A 17,894-nucleotide genomic window follows, 5' to 3' on the forward strand; every position below is an offset into this window, starting at 1 on the left:
TTATTTCATGCTAATTAATTGACATGTATTATACACACACACACACACACACACACACACACACACACACACACATATATATATATATATATATATATATATATATATATATATATATATATATATATATATATATATATATATATATAAGATAAGATAAGATAAGATATTCCTTTATTGATCCCACAATGGGGAAATTCACAGTGTTGTTAGCAGCATAAAAAAAACATACACAGACATACACATACACATAAAAACAGTCATATAAATTTGAATAAAAAAGTGTTTAAAAGGAGAGTGCAAATATTGTTCGATATGATGTAGTGCAAACGGTTATAAATATAAAAAATATATATATATATATATAAATATATATATAAATATATAAATACGGATTGAATAACATAAGTGGAGTGGAGGGAGGGTTGTTATTACACATTGTGCATTGATCTAATGGGAGCAGGACTGGTTGTGAAGTCTGACAGCAGAGGGAAGGAAGGACCTGTGGTATCTCTCCTTCGTGCAGCGTGGGTGAAGAAGCCGGTCACTGATGGTGCTTTCTAGGGCTCTTACAGTCTCATGTAGGGATATATGTACATATACATATATATATATATATATATATATATATATATATATATATATATATATATATATATATATATATGTATATATATATATATATATATATATATATATATATATATATATATATATATATATATATATATATATATGTATATAATGGAAATATCTTTTCAATACATGCTGCTTAAACACGGTAATTACTCTGACTTTGCAAGGGCACATTTAGTAATTACAAAGGAATTAATCACTAAAATAATTCTTTCACTATTCTAATCTGAATGCTGTAATGACTCACTCAGAGCAATATCCTTAATATTAGGACACAAACTTTTTCATTCTTAAAAAAAATGTAAAGGTTCTTAAACGTTTTGTGAAAGGTCAAATGAACATTTTTTTTAATAAATATTAACATTTTCAATTGTTTGCACTAATCTTTGCAGTGTACCTTTAAATTAAAAAAAAATAAATTATAAACTAATCAGTGAGGCTGTACTCAGTCACTTCATAGAAAGCTTAGATGTGTAATTTCTAAAATACTCACATTCCTTTATGTTTAGCCTCAAAAAACTAAATATAAATATAGGTGACCTGATGCTGTGTCACATCGCTGTAGAAAAATGCAGCCACTTTTCCCAGTGTTCATGTTTATTGTGCAGTAGCAATCAGCAATTACATCTGTTAATAATGACACATTTAACCCTCTGCCTTTCTGGATGCACCTGCAATCAGACTAAGTATTGTTGATGTTGTACCACCTCAAAACAGGCTCATCAGACCACTTGAATTACAACAAGCTGAAAAGTAATTATGGAATGTGTGCCAAAATACTGTCAAGCACTGTAGCTTTAACTTATACTCATGCTGAAGAACAGGCAGGCCAGTATGCAGAAAACAGAAATGAAGATTATAGGTATGAGAGAATATCAGTCCATAAATAAATGAAACAAGCAACAAAAATCTCTTCAGACCCGACTCATCCATTGTCCTCTGAATATGAACTTCTTCCATCAGGAGGAAGATTTCATACGCCAAAGTGCAAAACCAACTGCCTCAAATTATCATTTGTCCAAGTGTCCATTAAGCTGCTGAGCAATGTTAAGAACTAGTGTAATAGAGCAACGTGCAACAAACACACCGCATTTTAGCACTTAGTACTTTTTTTTCTCCCTGCACTTTAGACATCTTTATATGTTCTGTGTTGTGACTGTCAAGTGTAGTCCATGTCTGTTTTATATGGCAGACTAACTGTCTTTGTTATAATGTGTCCATGTGATGATGTTTTTTTTTTATCTTGTTTGTGAAGCAATGATATGTAACACTGTGCCCAAGAACTTTATTGTCCCCAGGGGACAATAAAGTTTATTTTACTTTACTTTACTTTATATGCAATATACTGAAATAACAACCAACTTATGTATGTTAACCAAAAAAAAAAATTGACAAAATCAGAACACTTTTAACTCTTTAAAACCTGACGTGTCATCACTGACACACCCTACACATATGCAATTTAGATGGCTGTAACTCTTTCACTGTTTGTGAAATTGGAAAAATCCCAACAGTTTCTGTACTGCAAAAATCTAAATCTTACCAAGTGTATTTTTCTCATTTCTTGTCAAAATACAGTACAGGCCAAAAGTTTGGACACACCTTCTCATTCTTCGCATTTTCTTTATTTTCATGACTATTTACATTGTAGGTTCTCACTGAAGGCATCAAAACTATAAATGAACACATGTGGAATTATGTACTTAACAAAAAAGTGTGAAATAACTGAAAACATCTCTTATATTCTAGTTTTTTCAAAGTAGCCACCCTTTGCTCTGATGACTGCCTTGCACACCCTTGGCATTCTCTTGATGAGCATCAAGAGGTAGTCACCTGAAATGGTTTTCACTTCATAGCTGTGCCTTGTCAGGGTTACTTAGTGGAATTTCTTGCCTTATTGATGGGGTTGGGACCATCAGTTGTGTTGTGCTGAAGTCAGGTTGATGCACAGCTGACAGCCCTATTGGACAACTGTTAGAATGCATATTATGGCGAGAACCAATCAGCTAAGTAAAGACAAACGAGTGGCCATCATTACTTTAAGAAATGAAGGTCAGTCAGTCTAGAAAATTTCAAAAACTTTGAATGTGTCCCCAAGTGCAGTCGCAAAAACCATCAAGCACTCCAACAAAACTGGCTCACATGAGGACCGCCCCAGGAAAGGAAGACCAAGAGTCACCTCTGATGCTGAAGATAAGTTCATCTGAGTCACCAGCCTCAGAAATCGCAAATTAACAGCAGCTCAGATTAGAGACCAGATGAATACCACACAGAGCTCTAGCAGCAGACACATCTCTACAACAACTGTTAAGAGGAGACTGCGTGAATCAGGCCTTCATGGTCAAATAGCTGCTAGGAAACCACTGCTCAGGAGAGGCAACAAACAGAAGAGATTTATTTGGGCCAAGAAACCCAAGGAATGGACATTAGACCAGTGGAAATCTGTGCTTTGGTCTGATGAGTCCAAATTTGAGATTTTTGGATCCAACCGCCTTGTCTTTGTGCGACGCAGAAAAGGTGAATGGATTAATGCTACATGCCTGGTTCCCACCATGAAGCATGGAGGGGGAGGTGTGATGGTGTGGGGGTGCTTTGCTGGTGACGCTGTTGGGGATTTATTCAAGATTGAAGGCAACCTGAAGCAGCATGGCTACCACAGCATCCTGAAGTGACATGCCATTCCATCCGGTTTGCGTTTAGTTGGACCATCATTTATGTTTCAACAGGACAATGACCCCAAACACACCTCCAGGCTGTGTGAGGGATATTTGACCAAGAAGGAGAGTGATGGAGTGCTGCGCCAGATGACCTGGCCTCCACAGTCACCGGACCTGAACCCAATCGAGATGGTTTGGGGTGAGCTGGACCGCAGAGTGAAGGCAAAAGGGCCAACAAGTGCTAAGCATCTCTGGGAACTTCTTCAAGACTGTTAGGAAACCATTTCAGGTGACTACCTCTTGAAGCTCATCAAGAGAATGCCAAGAGTGTGCAAAACAGTCATCAGAGCTAAGGGTGGCTACTTTGAAGAAACTAGAATATAAGAGATGTTTTCAGTTATTTCACACTTTTTTGTTAAGTACATAATTCCACGTGTTCATTCATAGTTTTGATGCCTTCAGTGAGAATCTACAATGTAAATAGTCATGAAAATAAAGAAAATGCAAAGAATGAGAAGGTGTGTCCAAACTTTTGGCCTGTACTGTATGTCATCACACTTAAAATAAGACATAATCACTTAAAGAGTAACTTTTCAAGGAGATATAAGAACTTATTTTTAGACAATAGATCTTGAAAATCTTATTTCAAGAAATCATACCACGATAATTTTCACTTGTTTTATTGGCAGATTTTTTGTACTTGAATTAAGCAAAAAATAAATAAATAAATAAAAAATCTTGAATTAAGAAAAAAATAAAAAATAAAAATCTGCCAGTGGAACATGTGAAAATTATCTTGGCAAGATTGGTTGAAAAATTTATTTATTTATTTATTTATTTAATAGGGACAGTACATATTAATGAACATCTACAACAATTGCAGCTGAAAATATGCCAGATTGTAGCAGCAGTGCTAATTTCCATGTAAATAAGATTTTCAAGATCTATTGTCTAAAAATAAGTTCCTAAATCTCACTGAAAAGTTACTCTGTAGGTGATTATGTCTTATTTTAAGTGTGATGAGATTTTTTGACTAGAAATGAGAAAAATACACTTGGTAAGCTTTTCATTTTTGCAGTGTGGAACCTGAGATGTTGCACTTTATAGGCTTTATTGGCTCATTATGGTAATTTCACTCACACCTGTACTAGAAGCTGGAAAATAAGCCGTTTTAACAGTATTATAACACAGTAAATTGTAAATGACTAATAAATTTTGAAAGTTCTACGTGCTCTAGAAAAATGGGCAAAAGGACTCACAACATATTTTCTAATGTTTTTATAGTCAAAATAAGAAAAAAAAAAAAAGTCCAAACAGACCATTGTAGACTCAGGGTTTAAAGGGTTAATTATCTGTTGCACATTTCCTTGCTACACTACAGTCCTCAGTGAGGAGACATGATGTAATTCACAGGCTGCCAGTAAAGAACATGGGCAAATAAATATGTAGAAAATGTAAACACAGATACAGATCGTGTGCACCACTCAGAACAGGACCAGGTTGCAGGCTGCTGTCAGAATTGGAGTGAAATAAAAGTCTTGCTTGTTGAAAATTTTCCTTTTTTCAGTAACTTGTTTGTTTTTCCCTCTCCAGTTCCGCTACAAGAGCAGAGTCTACAGACAACCCAATGTGGATGAGAAACAGATTGCCAAACTTCATACAAAGGTATGTTTTGTTTTTATCTAGTAAAACAAAACCTAAATCCCACAGTGTAAAATCTCATAGTACTGCATGTATTAGTTTGACTGTACAAAAAAGAAGTTATGTAAATCAATATCCCTTCACCTTCCAAACAAAACAACACAGGCATTATTTTATGATTGAAATACACCTACATTAAAGTGATCTACCATAAGGAGTAGCATTTACACAATACATGTTTGTCGAATGAATATAAATACAAGAAAAAAACAACTGCAGAAAATGTGTAAACTGAAAAAAAAAAAAAAAAAATTACTGAGTGACTGTGGATTTTCTGCATTTCCTGAAACTCACTCACAGAGGCACTCAGAGTGGATAAGGGCCACTGAATCACTGTTTTGTTATTGGTTAGATATAGACTCTGGCCTTCTGGGAAGTCTACTGGAGATGCAACCCTAAGCAGCTAAAGAGACAAAACAAATATAGAAGACAAAGTTGTTCTATTACATTACTGCCCACCTCTGTCTGGACACCGACTGGCCTGTAGTAAGAAGTACAACATAAGAAACACCTCAGTAACTTTTTAACAGAAAAGTGGCTGCCAAAATAAAATAAAGATTATGGGAACTTCAACAGAGTAAGTCATTTTTTTCCCCAAGACTTAAATAACTGAACTAGTGGTCCATTTTTTTTCTCAAGTCAAATACAAAACTTCAATGTATGCCATGTCAAGTTTTGATAGACAGGTCTAAAGGATGACTTGCTGGCCTTGGGCTAATTTTATAATAATAATAACTAGAAGCACTCGGAGAGCGCAGACCTCCACCAAGGCTGATCAGTGGCCCCCCCCCGTGGGCTCCCCCACCCCCGATCACCACCAAAATTTAATCATTTCTTCCTTATCCCATTTCCAACAAACCCTGAAAATTTAATCAAAATCTGTCCATAACTTTTTGAGTTATGTTGCACACTAACGGACAGACAAACAAACAAACAAACCCTGGCAAAAACATAACCTCCTTGGCGGAGATAATAATAATTTATTTGTAAAGCGCTTTCAAACAAAGTGCTGTACAGATATAAAATCGATCACAATAAAACAATAAAACATAAAAGCTAATTTCTTGTCTGTTAATTCGTTAACCCCAACGCAACGCAAAATGTGTCCATGTAACGCATTATGCGTTATCCTATATCTGGGCTCAATTGTTAATTCCTCAACAAAATAGTTGAGGTAACACTGATGAATGCAAACAGCCCAGAAATGGATTTTGCATTCATTGAGCATCAGCCGGAAATGAGCCCCTCCTGAGTCAAAGTTTTGAAGCCTCAGTTAATTTACTAATTTTTTTTTTCCATGACAGCGTAAGTGTAATTGTAATATGTTACATTGATAATGCTGTAAAGCAGTGTTTTTCAACCTTGGGGTCACGACCCCACATGGGGTCTCCTCAAATTTCTAGTAATTGATAAAAAAACAAACAAACAAAAAAAACTTAGTAATAAAAAATATATGGTGATCTATCTATCTATCTATCTATCTATCTATCTATCTATCTATCTATCTATCTATCTATCTATCTATCTATCTATCTATCTATCTATCTATCTATCTATCTATCTATCTATTTGGATAGATAGATAGATAGATAGATAGATAGATAGATAGATAGATAGATAGATAGATAGATAGATAGATAGATAGATAGATAGATAGATAGATAGATAGATAGATAGATAGATAGATAGATAGATAGATAGATAGATAGATAGATAGATAGACTTTCAAAATCGCAAAAATTACTCAGTAGTCTGAAACGCAAACCAGACAGCATCATCTGCACCTGAGATGTGTACTATTGTTCTATACCTGACCTTTTCTGTGTGAAAATACTACTACTGCCATTGATCAGGGCTTTTTGAAAGATGACACCTTGTATCTCAATTCCTGGATAAATAAAATGACATTAAAATACTGTGGTCTTATGCTGTGGACAGAGGCACCAGAAAAACACAATTTAGCCACCTAAGGACAAAAAAAAAAAAAATCAAACTACATACATGAATGCTATACTGCTATTCTTTCCTGTCAGCTGGCCTTTTCTCAAGTCATTACATCACTTGTTGAAAGCATCAGACTCCTTTGTTTAAAAATAGTAAAAATCTATAATTGCACAGTAACCACTTAGTTTGAATCCATACTCAGTGACCTCTTTTCTGTGAAGTAAAGAGAGTCTGACTTTGAAAAACCATAAAGGGATTATGGCTTTCAATAGCTGTCAGAAAAGGCTGAGTTATCTTAAAATGATTTTTACACACATCCACTTCAATGTAAATGTTCTGTATAATTTGTCCATCACCATTTGGTAAAACTGATATTGGCCTTAGTGTCCATACTATGTAGTACTTACATGTTAAACACACAAGTGATTCAGCAATTTCAATAGTTCAGTCAGTTTCTCTGAATCCACCTAAAAGAAAAATGATAAATCTCATCACTATGAAATCGTTAATTTATTAAATACAAAAATACTCTGCTCTACTAGAGCCAGAAATACTAGAGTCAGAAATTCACATGTTTGCTATTATCTAGTGTTTAGTCAGTTATGGCCAGAGCAACAGAATAAGTCAACACCTAACCACAGCCCATTGTTAGACATTATTATTAGCCATAGCATCAAGGATCATACCAATGACAGCAGACCATTTGTCCAGTCAGTCGATTCTAGAATGAAACATTGAGCCACCACTTTATTTGACAGAGATAGTACTTATTACTAAAAACAGTCAGAAAAACTGTAAATGATCTGAAGTTAGCCAACAAGTGCTAATTTCATTTTTCCCTTGTCCTTGGTCTGATGTTGAATGGCAGCTTTAACATAGAAACAGTCTGGGAAAAAAATAACATCACAAGTACTAAAAATCCATAATCCATTGGGAAAATACATAAAATGTACAGTGTAACGCACCCATCCATGCTAAATGTAATATTGTTTGTGTGTAATACTTAGGTACAGCTATGTTCAGTTTTCAGTTTGTTTATAAGCCAAAGCTTCAGCTGAAGTAAAGATAATTTATTTCTCAGATATGGAATGATGATAAATGCCTTAAAATAATAATAATAATAATGCAAAGATTCAAGTAGCATCCAAAGCGTCTCATTAGCCTGTGCCCAGCTCATCAGACAGTTTGTAAAGTGGGACATGATTATCACATTTGCATATACTGTAATTAAGATGTGTTGGTGCCCTTTGAATTCTAATCTAAAGGACAGATTGAAATCAATGCAAACATGTATGTATAATACTTGTGATAATAGTAATATAATCCCCTGACACAATGACATCATGATCATGAAATATACACAAACAAGATTTTTACATACAGTAAAGCAGTGAATCATAACTGAATAGCTAAATCAGTTCTGTTAAAATTTGAATGTCGATAACTAAGGCTAGGTTTAGACTGGAGGCAAATGTGGCTCAAATCCAATTTTTTTTGCCCATATGTGACCTGTATCCAATCTGTTGAAGACAGTTTGAACAGCACAAATCTGATTTTTTCAAATCTGACCAGGCCACTTTCATATGTGGTCCTAAATCTGATAGGTATCTGATATTTTGCAATGCGACTTCAGTCTGAACAGCTAGGTCGCATTTATTCAACCTTTATATCATTGAAATGGGACAAACATCACAATACTGCATCCCAGGAGTGTTACTTTTATAAACACAGTGCATGCCTGTGTGGTTTCGTATTACATCAGAACCTCTTTTGCGTATGCGGGTCACTCCAGGGTCGCATTCAGTTCATAAAAAAATTTGATAAAAGTCACATTTAATGTGTAATATGAATGAGCACACACAAAAAATCAGATGTCACCAAAAAATCTGAATTGTGCATTCAGACCTGTTGTCTGAACGTAGCTGGCAACCTGCTGTTTTGTGGAACCATGTGTATAAAAAATTACATCATCAGCATACAGGTGGATTTCTTTTTTTTTTCCAACTATATTTATTGAACATTTTCAATGAACACAACAGACATTATATCAATTCATAACAGTCAATGCGCAATCAAGAATGACATATCTGACTGTCATTTTCTGTACATTCGCAGCACAATAGTAATGTCTGAAGATCGGAAGGGCAAACCCTCCTCTCTCCTTAGGGGACTGTAAAACCGATCTGCGAATTCTTGCTGGTTTACCAGCCCATAGAAAGGTTGAAACAATCTTATCTAATATGACAAAGAAGGATTTACTAAGAAATATTGGGAGGTGTTGAAACATATAAAGAAACCTGGGGAGAACCACCATCTTCACCAAGCTAATTCGCCCTGCAAGCGAAATAGGCAGAGTTGACCAGCGAGCAAAGTCAGCTCTCTGTCTTCTCTATCAGAGGAGTTAGATTCACACGGTACAGGTCTGAAAGAGAAGGTGTAATTTGGATACCTAAATAACGAAAACCATTACTTGACCATCGAAATGGAACTATTGTGGTAGAAAGCGATTTAGCAAGTGCAGGCATGAGTTCGCTTTTCTGGTAATTGAGTTTATAGCCCGATATGCTGCCATAGTCGTTTAGAACATTTAAAATCGTAGGAAAAGAGGAAATGGGGTCTGAGACATAAAGAAGAAGGTCATCAGCGTATAACGAGACCTTGTGAATTGTGTTGTGTCTCGTTATACCTTCAAAGGAGGCCTCTGAACGTAACCAAATGGCCAAGGGCTCAATAGCCAAGACAAACAACAAAGGGGACAGGGGACAGCCCTGCCTGGTACCACGGCATAAAGGAAAGGAATACAGGTGGATTTCTATGTCAGAACAGAAATGGTTTAGAGAAATACTGTTTAAACCAGTGATTCTCAGCAGGTGGGTCCTGATCAAAAGTGGATCACAAACCTGCTTTCCGTGGGTCATGAGGCTTTACCTGAGCAAAAAATAATGTTAAGAAACAAATCCTGTGCTTCATTTTTAATGGAGCGGAGCACCAGCCATTCTCACTCCCCAATAATGGCCCAATAATGGCCCCAATAGTGGCTGTAATGCTAATAGAGGATATTCACATACGTCACTTCTCCCCCCCGGGCCACGCCCCTCTAAGTCAGACTGAGTGGCAAAAACCAACCTGCTCAACATGAGGGAGTATAGCAGTAAACACAGCCTGACCAGGAAAATACGAAATTAAATTAAGGACAACTGGACTCAACATGGATCCATACAAGCTACCAAAGAACAAGTGGTCCATGAACATTAACATGTGGACAGAAATCGTGTATCCGGACATCCACGGTGTATCATCGCTATTTTCACCTGAAACAAATATACATGGTTTCATCATTACTAGCAACCAGGGTCCAAAACTAGGCAGAGAACCAACTGATCCAAAAGTGCATTTACAATAGACCATGTACTGACCCCAGTGAATATATGCATGATCTACTGGTACTGAGGATATTTATGTTTAGTTCATATCAAGTACTTTATACAACATAGATACTACTGCTGTGGACCAGCAGGGTACAACTTTATTCTGGGAAATTATGATATTTGTCCCACCTGTTTTTAAATTACGACATTATTCTCGTAATATTATGGCTTTATTGTCGGAATATGACAACTTTAATCTTATAAACGAAGGAAATTTTTGCTAAATTATGATTTTTTTTATAACTACAACTTTATTCTCATAATGTTGTGATTCTTTTTGTATTCAACTTTATTACGGGTTTTATACCGATATTTTATGACTCGTGGTGACAAGTGTTTTTATTTTCTTATTTGGCCCTAATACGCTTTGTTCTCCAGTACCCCCTTATTTGAAAAACTGGGTTAGCCTCAGTGTAAGTTAGTTTACTAATCATGTAGGAGCACAAGGTTCATTATCACAAAATGAAGACAAAAACCATGAAAGATCTGATCATGAAACCAAGAGCTTTACTAAGAAGTAACGTTAGCCAAAACAATACGTAATTTCAGGTAAGATTTTACCCAAAAACACAGCATAAATTAATGTTACCTGACACGAAACGGGTTCCACAAATCTAGGTTTGGTTTCCTGGATTTGTGGATCCATCTACTTCTCTTTTCTTTCGGTGTCTGTAAAACGATTGCTCCAACTGCTTTTCATACCTGTTCATACAATCAATCACACAACAGCTCGTCCCCATTTTTTATTGAATATTGTTCTTAAGTTTAGTCAGTATTGAAGCCAACACTGCTACTCATCTCCCTCTTTCTGCCACTCAGTGGGCGGAACCCCAGTGACTTCCGCTAGTGCTGACATCACGTGCATACGCTCTATTATCACCATACATTTCACAGCATAAAAGGAAACCCATATGTTTCTATTCATATCATGGCAAAACTCAGATATGGTTTTACCTATGTTGAGGACAAAAACCTCAGTGTGTTTAATGCTTCAGTAAGTTACAAAAAGTGTTTTGAATTTTTAACTGAGTGCACTTTTTAGTTTTGGTTAAAATGTACCTAATTTACTGATAAAGAGAATATTTCCATATTTAGCATCACCACTTGCTGGTCATTTTTGTTTATGATTAACCCACAAAGACCCAGTGTGACTTTTGTGTCAGTTCCCAAATAAATAATTTTTTCTTTATATTCAATCACTTCACTTATTTCACTTATTTGTAAAGTGATTTATCACCATTTATTGTAATATGATCCTCTTTGAGTTTTCTCAGTGTAAATTATGTATTTTCCTATATTTAATTCATTGATCATGTAGATGTTAATTAAAGCTCAGAGTAAATAAAAAGGTTATTTTTATCAAAAATAGAAAAAAAAAACTGTAGAAATAGTGACTTTTTCAGTAAAATCTATCATTAACTGATCATAAACCCAGTGTTTCCATCCACTGTCAGTGTTCAAACTTCATGGGTTTTACTGGTGAATCAATGTTGTAGAAGATGACGGTGTTTCCACAGTAACTACAGAGCCTCCGAACGTCCAATTGGGTCATATCTGATGGCCATGAAAAGATGACAAACTGTATTTTACACCAATTATTTACATGTATTAGTGGATCAACAGGGATTAAACGGTTTATATCAGTAGATGATTTTGTTAGCTAGTGGACGTTTGGGTCTTTATGAGTTAAACTTGTCTTTAGTGTTTTCATGCTATGATATTCTGCATTGTTTCAGGTTCAAAACACACCATGTCTTCATTAAATAAATTTGAGTGAAGTGTAACATTTATCAATTTGAGCCATGGCTTGTCCTTGAGGGGTGATAGTGGGTCCAAAAGCCAGACCAGTTGAGAACCACTGGTTTAAACCTACATTTCAGTACTGCATAATCCAGTCTTCTTACATGTTTTGAGTGACTGTTTTCCCACATAAAACATGTTATAGCAGTGGTTCCCAACCATTGTTGGCTTCTGACCCCATTTTAACATCACACATTTCTGGCGACCCCAGACATTCAAAACGGAGACATTTTTTTGCTAAAACTAATTTGCTTTTGATCATGTAATAGTTTGCTATACTGTGATGCAAATAAATGTTAATTTTAGATGACATTTAGTCTATATAATGCATATTACTATGGATGGAGGCAGAAAAGCCAAGTGTAGATTACTGCACAAAGTGAGAATTTTATTTTCCTTGGTCAGGATATGTACAGTCAGTCCAGCTTGGATTTACAAGGCTGACAATTAATACTGAACAATTACTCAAACTATGAATTATGAAAGAGCTGCAGCATCTGAAACCAACCACAATGAACATTTGAAAGATAAACAGTACCACAGTGCTTCAGTTCCAGCTTCACAGTTTGTCTTTTATGTATTAGGATTGTCTCTCTCAACTCACCATATATTTTTTATTAGTAAGTTTGTTTGTTTTTTTTGTTTTTGTTTTAATTATCAATTACTAGAAATTTCAGGCGACCCCATTTGAATTCCAAGGTGGAAAAATCCTGCTCTTGCTGCTGTTTCTGAATGTAATGTCTCAGGACCACAGTCCACATTTACACCAAATTTGAATGAATGTCCCTTAAGGATGAACTGATTAGTCACAAGTTGAGATCACTTGTGTCCTTGCAAAACACACTTTTGGCCACAAGTCAAGAATTCACCTGCTAATATTGACAAAACTTAATAGACTTTTACAACATCTGAAGATGTGAGGGGTTATGTAGGATTTTAACTGAATTCCAGAGAGGTCATCTTGTGTCTGATTGGGCAAAATGTGATCTGGAACAAAAATTCCTCAAATGTGCTCTTATTATAAAAGTAATAAACATAACTTGTATTGATTGTGATTGTTTCAACTCACCATGTATTTTTTATTAGTACGTTTTTATTTTTATTTTCATCAATTACTAGAAATTTCAGGCGACCCCATTTAAATTCCAGGTGACCCCATGTGGGGTCCTGACCTCAAGGTTTAAAAACACTGTGCTATAGAAAAACATTTCAACTTTTACTTTACACAGACTTTAGCTGTCACCATAGGCTTATTTGGACCCGTTCTGTTCCTCTGACAGTCAAGTAAAGCAGTGAGTTTGGATGCTGCTCACTCTGCCAGCCTCAACATCAGGGTCCCTCCTCCCGCTGTTTCCATCCCACATGAATCAAAGTAAATTTATACAGTAAAATCGAAGACTGTTAGCCTCTCCATCATTGTGTAAGGCTAGCTCTGGGCGACTGTCCCATAGCTACTGTAATCCTGTAATGCAGCCAAAGCATAAGTGTCTCTGGCAGCTCTCTGTTTCCAGCACACTAGGAAACTGTCTGACAGCTGCTCTAATTCTACATACAAACGGAGGAAGGAGAGGACAGAAGAAGGGAAGTGACTAGAAAGAGGTGGAGGATAGAAAAGAAATGCAGAGCAAAGGCATCGCACAAACACTTTAACACTTCTTACAAGATGTGGTTACAAACACTGAGGATGTTGATGCTTGGTAACAGAACTCTGAATACGTCCTCCTTCCAGCTTTTGGCCTAATCATCTTTTTGGAGTTAGTCATGTTTTGCCTTACAGTCTGCTGCTCTGTGGATGGCTAAAGCTCACACTGAGAGCCAATCAAGCGCCGCAACCTGTTTCAGCGAAGAGAAAGGCAGAGATGGCCCATCCTCCAGACTATGGTTCAACAGACAGACATACAAACACGCAGAGGACATATCAGCTACATTAAATAGAATATTGCATGAAAACACAGGGTCGTGTGCATGCTCCCTTGACATTTCCAGATATCGAACCAGCAGTGAGTCATCATGGTTTGGCGTCTAAACAACAGCATACTTATCTGTGGACAGTCTTGCCTGCTTTCATTTGTTCCATTTGAATTATTCTCCGTCTCATTAGATCGTTAATTATTATCACAAACTTATTTTTCAGAGGAGAACTTTAAGATCCCTTCCAGGCGTGTTGAAACAGAAAATACACTGTGTGTGTTTGTGTGAGAGTTTTCATGACTAATCTAGAATATGTGAATATGTCCTGCACATTTAGATGTATACATGCAGCCTATAGAGGGTATGCACATACATCACTTCCCCCCCAGGCCACGCACCTCTAAGTCAGACTGAGTGGCAAAAACCAACCTATTCAACATGACTATGAGTGATATGAGTATAGCAGTAAACACAGGGAGACCGGAAAAATGTGAAATATGAAATTAAATTAAGGACAACTGGACTGGACATGGATCCATACGAGCTACCAAAGAACACGTGGTCCATGAACATTGACATGTGGACAGAAATCGCATATCCTGACATTCAGGGTGTAGGGGATCATTGCTGTTTTTACCTGAGACAAATTTACATTGTTTCATCATTACTGACAACCAGGGGCTAAAACTAGGGCCCAGAACCAGCTGATCCAAAGTGCATTTACAGTAGACTGTGTACTGACCCCAGTGAATACGTATATGCATGATCTACTGGTACTGAGGATATTTACGTCTAGTTCATATCAAGTACTTTATACAACACAGATACTACTGCTGTGGACCAGCAGGGTACGACTGTATTCTTGTAAATTATATTTTTCCCACCTGTTTTTTAATTACGATATTATTCTTGTAATATTATAGCTATATTGTCGGAATATAATGACTTTAATCTCATAAATGACTGATATTTTTGTTAAATTATGATTTTTTTTACAACTGCGACTTTATTCTCATGACATTGTGATTCCTTTTGTATTCGACTTTATTATCATAAAATTACAGGTTTTATACCGATATTTTATGACTTTATTCTCGTAGTGACAAGTGTTTTTATTTTTGTATGTTGTCCTAATACGCTGTCGTAGCTTTATGCTCCAGTACCCCTGTGTTTGAAAAACTGGGTTAGCCTCAGTTGAAGTTAGTTTACTAATCATGTAGGAGCACAAGGTTCAGAATCACAAAATGAAGACAAAAACCTTGAAAGATCTGATCATGAAACCAAGAGCTTTACTAAGAAGTAACGTTAGCCAAAACAATATGTCATTTAAGGTATGATTTTACCCAAAAATACAGCATAAATTAATGTTACCTGACACCAAATGGGATCCACAAATCTAGGTTTGGTTTCCTGGATTTGTGGATCCATCTACTTCTCTTTACTTTGGCTTTCAGTGCCTGTAAAACAATAGCTCCGAATCAATCACACAATAGCTCTTCCCTATTTTTTATTGAATGTTGTTCTTAAGTTTAGACAGTATTGAAGCCAACACTGTCACTCATCTCCCTCTTTCTGCCACTCAGTGGGCAGAACCGCGGTGACTTCCGCTAGCAGTGACGTCACGTGCATACCTTCTATATACAGATTTAGAAATAAGTATTGGACCACTGAGACAAAGTAGAGCACATATGAGTCAAATGTGGTAAACAACATTTTTATATTAATAGAACTTAGGTGTTTGTTTGTTTATTTTTAATATTGCAATAAAATCAAACAACAAAAGAATTACATAAAAAAGAAAGTAAACCATTCGAAAAGGAGTGGAATGAAGTTTAATTTATAATCTCCCAGCCCGTTACTCCATCCTTCACCTACCCTAAATTCCTGTTAGATTCCATAAGTAACTCAAAAATCCTCACATATCAGACTAAATTCTGACTAAGCATAAAACACAAAATTGCTATACATATCAGGGATAGACTGTCCATTTTGCAGCAGCATTTCACATTAAAATAGGCTCTGTCCTTTCCACAACAGTAATGTTGCACATATCAAAACAAAAATAAACTCTGTCCTTTTCATAACAAAAATACACATATTAAAAAACAAAACTAAACTCTGTCCATTTCATTACAAAAATACACATATTACAAAACAAAAATAAACTGTCCATTTCATAACAAAAATACGCATTGTAAAAAACAAAAACTCTGTCCATTTCAAAACAAAAATACACATTGTAAAAAACAAAAACTCTGTCCATTTCATAACAATATACACATAGTAAAAAACTAAAATAAACTCTGTCCTTTTCATGACAATAATACACATATCAGAAACAAAAGTACACTATCCATTTCACAACAATAATACACAAAAATAAACTGTAATTTCTTAGCAGTGATATATTTATCAAAAATAAACTATGTCCAATTCCTAACCAGACCTGTATAAAAAAAGGACTAATAGTCTTGTAGCTTACTGGCCAAATTAAAAGCTTTGGGAAATGTATCCAAATGCCATTTATTATCACCCACTTATGTGTATTTATTATATTACAGAAATATCCCATGTTTTGGTCATATTCCAATCAGATCTGTAAAAAATTCAAATTCCAACTTGATATCATTGATACTTACTGATTTATTGTATCAATCCACTTCCTATCTCTTATAATGGGAAAATTTTTCAAAGTCGCACCGAATCCAGAATCAGATCTGGATCGAAATAATTTCAATACCTTGTGTTGACATCATCATACAGAAGCTGTATACCAAGTTTGAAGTCAATCAGAACTGTAGTTTCGAAGAAGAGGACGATTGAAATTTTTTCCCCATAAGAGCCCATGTTAAATTTTCCGCAAGTTCCCAGATCCAGAAGAAGATCCTGATCAGCATGTGGCTATTGTGTTTTGGTCATCTCCCCACCAGGGCTGTACTGTAGAAATTTCAACTTGATATCATTTATATTTACGGAGTTACTGCATAGATCCACTTCCTATCTCTTATAATGGGGAAATTTTTCATAGTCGCGCCAAATCCAGAATCAGATCCGGATCCAAATAATTTCACTAACTTCTGTTGACATCATCATAAAGAATCTGTATACCAAGTTTGAAGTCAATCGGAATTGTAGTTTCGTAGAAGAAGACGATTGAAAGTTTTGTAACGGACGACAGATGACGACAGATGACAACAACAGATGACGACAACGACGCTGGATGCTGCATGACGACAATAGCTTACGGCCTATCGGCCGGTAAGCTAACAAACATAAACCCTGTCCATTTCATTACACAAATATCCATATGCAATACAATACAATACAATACAAAAATACGGCGTGAAGGCTGAAACCTATACGCCCCAAAATTAGTCTCTCAATACATATCTGTCACTTTGTAGTCATAACGAAATGGGGTGATCGCTCCAGTGTTTGTCCAGCCTGGCTTTGAAGGTATTGAGTGTCCTTGCCATCACCACATCTGCAGGCAGCTTAGTACTTTACAAGTTTAAGTAAATATATGTAGATACAGATGAACTTTAATGATCCCCAAGAGGAAATTCACTAATCAGCAATGATGACAAAACCCCAATTTCCTGATTAGCAAACAACATGTAAAATAAGACCATCTGGTGTTGAAGAGCAATCTAAAAACAATTAATATTCCAATCAGAATATGGAAAGAATAGGAAAGTACAGCTGTTATATTGAATTTTTATAGAAAACTGGAAGTGGTCAAATATTTGCCTCCAAAGCTCTTTTCTCTCTTCTTTTCAAACTAATTTTTTCACCAACATCTGGGCACCAGTGGCTT

The 17,894-nt window shown here is 35.9% G+C and overlaps 1 protein-coding gene across 1 annotated transcript in view; it reads left to right on the plus strand.

Moving 5' to 3' along the window:
- Positions 1 to 17,894, plus strand: part of LOC115439140 (SH3 and multiple ankyrin repeat domains protein 2-like) — a 515,551-nt gene that overhangs the window by 168,582 nt on the left and 329,075 nt on the right. The window contains exon 6 of the mRNA XM_030162991.1: positions 4,887 to 4,958. Coding sequence (XP_030018851.1) covers positions 4,887 to 4,958 — 72 coding nt within the window. The remainder of the gene's footprint in view (positions 1 to 4,886; positions 4,959 to 17,894) is intronic.

The sequence above is a fragment of the Sphaeramia orbicularis genome, chromosome 3 (genome assembly GCF_902148855.1).
Source record: "Sphaeramia orbicularis chromosome 3, fSphaOr1.1, whole genome shotgun sequence".
In the NCBI taxonomy this organism is placed as follows: Eukaryota; Metazoa; Chordata; class Actinopteri; order Kurtiformes; family Apogonidae; genus Sphaeramia; species Sphaeramia orbicularis.